This window comes from Cannabis sativa, chromosome 4, assembly GCF_029168945.1.
Source record: "Cannabis sativa cultivar Pink pepper isolate KNU-18-1 chromosome 4, ASM2916894v1, whole genome shotgun sequence".
NCBI lineage: Eukaryota > Viridiplantae > Streptophyta > Magnoliopsida > Rosales > Cannabaceae > Cannabis > Cannabis sativa.
In genome coordinates, this window is record NC_083604.1 from 2071108 (window position 1) to 2078657 (window position 7550).

A 7550-nucleotide genomic window follows, 5' to 3' on the forward strand; every position below is an offset into this window, starting at 1 on the left:
ATAAATAGTATATTTAAAAAATATTAAAAAAAGTATGTATATTTAAGATGGGTGGGTCAAGCTTAGTCCGTTTTAGCTTAGGTCAATCCGGATTCAAAATAAATTACAATATAAAAAGCAATATATAAAATAAAAGAAATACCTATACAACAGATTATTTGAATCCTATTAAATTTTGTAATACACAATTAAAAAGAAATAGACTAAATTTTTTTTCAACAATACTAAAATAGATAGTGGTGCATTAATATATCTGTTTTAGAATAATTCATTATAAAATTTTTCAATAATATTATATATCTTTAACGGTTTATGTTTTTTAGTTTTACTAACTTAAAAATGATTTAAATAATAACAAATTAGTCGAGTCAATAGTGAATTTAACATGAACTAAACAAACTCAGTTGAGTTCTATGTTGTTCCAAATTTTCAGCCGTAACAAAATCAAACAATTGTTACCAATAATTTTTCATGAATTTCAAAATAAACAAAACTATATTTAATTAGGTGGTGATTATATATATATTACTCTTTCAAAAGTAATATAAAATTTCAAAAACAAAAATTGATTCTGATTCAAAACCCAGTGGAATGCAATAAATAAATTGTGTATATAAATATTTTAAGTATAACTTCACAACTCTCCATTCCAAGGATTAATAATATGGGAAAAATTAGGATTTTTTTTCTTTCTAAATTTATAGTTTTAGAGGGTTTTTTTTCTCTTATCAAGTCCGTTGGTCGTTTTTGAGTTTAAGTGTGGCTTGTTCGGAATTGTATATTACTATTACAATTTAATCTTTAACACTGCAATTAGTCTTATTTTTATGCCATGATTTTATTTTGTTTTGTTTGTTGTTGATTTTTTTTATTCTTCTATCGTATTCTTGTTAGTAGATAAAAATAATAAGTTTTTATGAACTTAAATATAAGTATTTTTAAAATTATTTGTGATACTTCAATTTTTTTCATCTCATTTTATTTTAATCTTTTATCAAATAATTTAAGAATTATACAGTTAATTATTTGACTCGTTTTTTAAATTCTAATACTCTAATCGTGTCTCCAATTAAATGAGGTTTCGATTAAAAAAGAAAGTATAATTTCACAAAATCTTATTAAGTACACTAAGGACTCGTTTGGAACGTTGTATTAGGTCGTATTGTATTATATTGTATTATATTGAATTGTATTTTATGTAATATTTTTATGTAAAACTATATGTGGTATTAACTTTTATGGACACCTAAATATATAATATTTTAGTATAAATTAAAATTTAATATAGTATTATATAAAAATATTGTATATAATTCAATATAATACAATACAATACGACGTAATACGGCGTTCCAAACGAGCCCTAAGAAGTACAAATAAATCAACTTATTCTAATTTTATTTTACACAATTGAATATATTTTGAAACCCATATAATATTCCACGTGAATGTACTAAATGCTACAAGGAATTTAATATATTTTAATGGCTGTTTTGGTACAGAGTATCAGCTAAATTTTCCTCCTTTCCATAAAAAACTTTTTATTTTATATAACTAAACATTTCATTTTCATATTCATAGATCTATTTAAAAAAAAAAAAAAAAAAAAAAAAAAAAGCACTTCTTAACCAATTAAAAATATCAAATGTGCTAAAAATTAGTGGTTTCTCAAATTTTTAACTAGAGATATTAATTTTAAAATATTAAATTATTAGATTTTAATTTAATAATTAATATTAAAAGAATATTTTAAATTTTTATATTTAATTAAAAATATTTTTTATACTATATAAAAATATGTTTATATATAAAATATTTAAATCAACCTCAATTTTTTTTTTCTTAAAAATTTTTATTTTTATTTTTTCAACAAATAAAATAATTTCAATTCACCTTTCAAAAAAAAATAATTTCAATTCATATAATATAAAAATAAAAAAATTAAATAAAAAATTTACTATCATAACACTACTTAAATATGCACCCATATATATCACTTCTTAACCAATTATAAATATGAAATGTGCTAAAATTTAGTGCTTTGTGAAATTATTATACCAAAGACTCTAAATACTCGATGTGCTTAATGGAAAGTTATTTTATAAGCCTCTTAAAAACTATGTTTTTTTTTTTCTGTATTAAGTTATTTACCGCTTTTATTTGTTATAATTTTTCTAATGTTAGTAAGACTTGTAATTATGTTAGCTATAGGGAAATTTACAAAAATACTGGAATTTAAGTTAATTTTTACAAAAATACTGTCACACGGAAATCTTTACAAAAATACTGTGTTTTTGTAAAACACCAGTAAAACACAAAGCAGAACAGCTCAAAACAACAGTAGAACACCAGTAAAACACCAGTAGAATACCAGTGAAAACTTAACACAGTATACTACAGTATGAAACTTATAAAAAAACACAGTAAAAAAGTAAAAAATACCGCATGACAGTATTTTTGTAAAAAAATAACAAAAGTTAGTATACCATGTAAATTTCCCTAGCCATAATATAGCTAAGTGAGCTTTTTCCCACCAACTGTATGACTCTATTTTGTAACGACCGCAAAGTCTAACTGTTTAATTGTTTAATGAATGTTTTTATTTTTTTTTTATAAAAAAAAAAGAATATTTATTTTTTATTATGTAATATATTTTAAAAAAAATAAATAATAACACGTGGGTGGCGCATGCGCATGCATAGAGTAAAGCCAAGACCTAAAGAGCATAGCAGCATTGGAGCCGTGTCACCAAACACCCGCGCCATAGGTCACGGACTCCCATTAATTAACTCTTTTGTATTTTTTTGTACAACAACACCACCAAAAAAAATACTTTTTACCAAACTGCCCACACATATATCATACTGCAAGACAGCTATGCTCAAAACCCACTTAATCAAATATAAATAAATAAGAGGAGTTTTAATTATAATTTCTTAATTAATTTTAAAATTATATGTCGAAATATTTTTTTTTACAGTGGTATTTATTATAGTTACAGTATTATTTTTGTAAATTTTTTTAAAATTTTGAATAATTTACAGTACTGAATATAGAGTTCCTGATATTCTAGTTTACCACGCGTGTTCATAAAACTTCAAACGTATTTTCGGCACTGTAACTATTCGAAAATTTTCAAAAATTTATAGGGATGATGTTGTAAGTATAATGAACACATTCGTGAAAAAAAAATGAAAAAATTATTTCGACGTGTGTTTTTTAACGTAGAAGTTGACTAAAAGATTGTAACAGGAGGTTGACGATAGCATTCCTCAATAAATAAATATAAGTGAAAAATGATGAGTACACCTTGCATTTGCAAAATTACTATGTAATTAGAGTTGATCGTAATTTAGAGTAATTATACGATTAGATATCTTTGTTATACTAATAATTACACAGTAATTAGAGGAGCTTCAATTACACTCTCTAATTTTTATAGCTTATTATTTATTTTATCAAACAAAATATTAAAAATTCGTAATTATCACCTTATATTTCAACAATATACTCCCTATCTATTTTAGTAGTTAAAATTAGGAGAGAACCATTTCATATACTCCTATCTATTTAGAAAGTTATAACTACATACAAAAAATTAATTTTCTATAATAAAGAATGGACAAGAAGCTCTTGAATTCTTTATTTTAATAAAAAATATAACAATAATAATAAAAATAAGGTTTTTTTTTTTATGTTTACGAAAATTCATATAGTAACTTATATAGCAACCAACGAAACAACCTAAATAACAACTAAAATTTACATAGCAACTTATATAAAAGCTACCGGAACAATCCGAACTCCAATGAAAAAAATTAAAAAATTAAAAAATAATATATAAAATAATTCTACTAAAAATAACTCTCTATTTTAATTTTTTGGCTAAAAAATAATGTACCCAATATCTATTTCAAAAGTGCAATATATACTTGCCCAAGAAAAAGAAAAACTTCCACTATATTTTTTTTTCTAATTAAATGGATAACTTGTTTCATTTTTACCTCTTATTAAAGATGTGTTTTGCGTGGCAAAAAAGTAAAGAGTCCAGCTTTTATGGTCCCACAATATAGCCATGGCCATAGCCATAGGGGCCTTGTTTTGACAAAAAGTCTAAGAGTTCACCATTTTAGACTCTCTTTTCTGCAGTCTACACACTACACAGTTCTATATAACTAAACTCTCTACCCTCACTCTATGAAGAATCAAAAATTAGAAACATGTTATTTTCATAAACAAACCTCATTGAAACGACACACTACATATGACTATGACCCTAAAGATTTTTACCAAGAAAATTATAAAATAAATGATAATTACAATCTCTTATTTCCAAGTCCAAACGTAAAATAGATGCATTAGAGATAGAACACTATGAGATTCATTCTAAATTCTAACAATTAGTCAACCTCTAGTAATTAAAAGTAGTAAGTAATATCTTCATTTAATTACGAGACAAAATGAAAAAGAGATTTGAGGAACACATTGATGAAGATTTTTTTGTTAAGAGTAACCCTTGGACGGCTCTTATAGCACAGGAAAACCCAAGTGATACTCTTGTTTTTTCTAAGAACAATTACACAATGTTTGAGACTACTCATTCCTCATAATCTACTAACATCCGCCATTAACAACTAAAACAAAAAACCTCACTCTCACATAAACACTCTACTCAAGAACACAGTAAACAAAACTTATAAGATCTTTTTAACTTAATAAACCAAAAAAAAAATAGAAAAAACTCTCAAGGCATTTTTGTTTATAGGCAAGGTATATTGAGTGCTCCTTCCATCCAGAAAGAAATGTCATCTTTCCCAAGATCATCAAAATCATAATTAGGTAGATTACTTGAATCTTTGTCTTCAACACCAAAAAGCTGAATATCATCTATGTTGTTGAAGCCATTAAGAAGGTCATCAATGTCATCTAAGAAAAGGGTATCGAGCTCTGGTCCAAAGTTTATGTCTTGCTCCAATGGTGGAAATGAAGCAAGAACTTCATCCATGAAACCCAAGTCAGGAGTTTCTTCTTCAGTTACATTAGCATTAATGGTTTCATCAAGCTTGGAATCAGAGGCTGATGTCTCCAATTCAAGAACTGATGCTGGTGAATTGTGTGACAACACACTCTCTGAGTCCTCAGCCGAGGCAGAAACCGAAACAGAGACCGAAACAGAGGCCGAAACAGAGGCTGAGGCTGAAGAAGATGAACTGTTGAATTTCGGGGTCGAATTAGCATTCGCCATGGCTTCGAACTCGAGCCTCTTAGCTTCATAGGCCTTGGAAGCTTCTTCAGGAGTAGTGTATGTTCCTAACCAGAGACGAGAACCTTTAAAAGGGTCTCTGATTTCAGCAGCCCATTTACCCCATTTCCTTTGGCGAACACCTCTGTACGGAGAAGAAGAAGGTTTTCTAGACCCATTTGAGGTTTTAGCAAAAACCCTTCTCTTGGGGTTGCTTAGGGTTTGGCTAACAACAACACAACCACCATAGTTGCTGTCTTGAACTGAGCTTTCAGATTCTAGGGTTTTAGTGGGTTTAGTAGGGAAAAGAGGAACATGGATCTCTTTAACGATTCTCTTGCATTTCTTTGAAATTTTTCTACCGAAACCTTCATCTTCACTTGAAGATGAGTCCGTAGCGTAAGGATCTGAACAGATTACACGAATCTTTCTCATGGATTTTGATGACTGGTTTCTAGGCTCTGGCATTTTTTTTTAAGGGAAAATCAGGTGTTCTAACTCTAAATAAAAATAATAAATTAAAAAAAAAAGAACAAAAATGGTGAAAGGGTCAAGAGATCAAGTGAGACCCCCTCTTAAGAACAAGAAAATCGTTGAAAATTGGTAAAAATCTCCGAAACACTCTATTGAAGAACACCCAATTGCAGACCAAGTCCTGTACAAAAAAAAAAAAAAGCAAAATCAGTTTCAAGAAGTGTAAAAATTATCAAAAACCCTAATTAGAAGAGTTTATAAAAATGATACCTTTTTGGTCTCAAACGCATCGAAACAAGGTTGAACAGTCTGTGTAAGAACCCAATCAAAATCATACAGCAAAAAATAACAGCTTGACAGAGCTTCTTCAAAGGAGCCCCAATCACTACCAAATCAAATACGGAATCAGCCGACATAAATCCAAAAACTCAACCACCTTTTTTTCTTCCTCCACGAAAGAACACAAGACCAGAATCTCAACAAAGAAGAAGAAGAAAACCCCTCTTCTTAATTTTCCTAACAAAAAGCAAAAACCCTCATGAGTATGATGAAGATAACAAAAACCCCTCTCTCTCCTCTCTCACTCTCAAAAGGGTTTTACTCTATTTTTTCAACGAAGGAGATTAGATAGAAAGATAGATCAGAGAGAGTAGAGAGTGAGAAAATGAAGAAGAAAAGAGATTAGGAATCTATGGCTCTGATTTTCTCTCTCTTAAAACATGAATAAATTGTTTTTATCGATTTTCTCATAACAGTGACACAATAAATAAATAAAAATTATTTTTTTTTTAATTTATTTAATTTTTTCTTAGTCTGTGCTCTGTTTTGCTTGACTACTCAAGCCAATGTTTTTAAGCCACATTAAAAAAAAATACACCATTCCCAAAGCAGTCAAAAACAAAAAAAAATTATGCATTAAATAAAAATTAATTATTAATTTTCTAAAAAAAAACGTTATAAAAAAAATAATAATTAATTTTCCCATAATAAAAAAATAAATTACTGAATAGCTGGCATGAGTTATGCACATCCATGGTGCATGACCATCTTATCTACCCATGTCATGCATACCATGCTATCCTTCCCACTCACAGATTTGTTGCGCCGCTTCAAGCTATTTTTTCTCCCCACTCGTACAGTCACGCGTGTAGTGTACGCTCTTCTAATAACAGTACGGAGAAGGTCTTTCACGTCTGTGGCTACGCGTGGCGTTGAGACTCGAAAACGTACCCACAGTGTCGAATTCAATTTTGTATTTACGAAATTGCCACTGATGAATACTCTTCTTCTTGCTCCTCAAGTATGAAATTTTTGGTTATTTAATTTAATTTAATATTTAATATTTTGACTAATTAATATTCTTTTTCTGTTATTTTTCATTAAAAATACTATTAAATCGCGATATTTGAAGAAACTAATTACCCAGCTTTTTTGGGAGAAGAAATATCAATTTCAAATTAATTACCTTCCTTTTTCATTTAAAAGAATAATAAGGTTGTTTTATTTTTATTTTATTTTATTTTTTATTAATGCTTTCCTATTTTCTTGTTTAATAAATTCATTACATTCTTTCTAATTTTTGCCTTTTAAAAATAAAATATTTATGGAGATTAGGACATTAATTAGACCTTTTTAGTTTCCTTTCATAAAATATATTAATGAAACGCGTTTTCTGTTTTTTCAAAAATATTTACCAACCAAGATATTTTTGGAAATTTTTTATTTGGTAACGTTTTTATGATTTAGAGTAGCTGTATAATTTTTTAATTTTAATTAAATTAACTAAAAACTAAAAAAGTTTCCATTACTTTCTTTCATTTAAAATAAATCTAAA

General features: G+C 27.6%; 1 protein-coding gene across 1 annotated transcript; it reads right to left on the bottom strand.

Annotated features, from left to right (window-relative positions):
* Nucleotides 1-4472: 4472 nt before the first annotated feature.
* LOC115714196 (ethylene-responsive transcription factor ERF118) lies at nucleotides 4473-6538 on the bottom strand. The gene is made up of 2 exons (XM_030642777.2): nucleotides 5987-6538; nucleotides 4473-5897 (listed from the first exon to the last, which is right to left on the bottom strand). The coding sequence occupies exon 2, from the start codon at nucleotides 5708-5710 to the stop codon at nucleotides 4760-4762; it is 951 nt and encodes a 316-aa protein (XP_030498637.1). The 5' UTR covers nucleotides 5711-5897; nucleotides 5987-6538; the 3' UTR covers nucleotides 4473-4759.
* Nucleotides 6539-7550: the final 1012 nt, after the last annotated feature.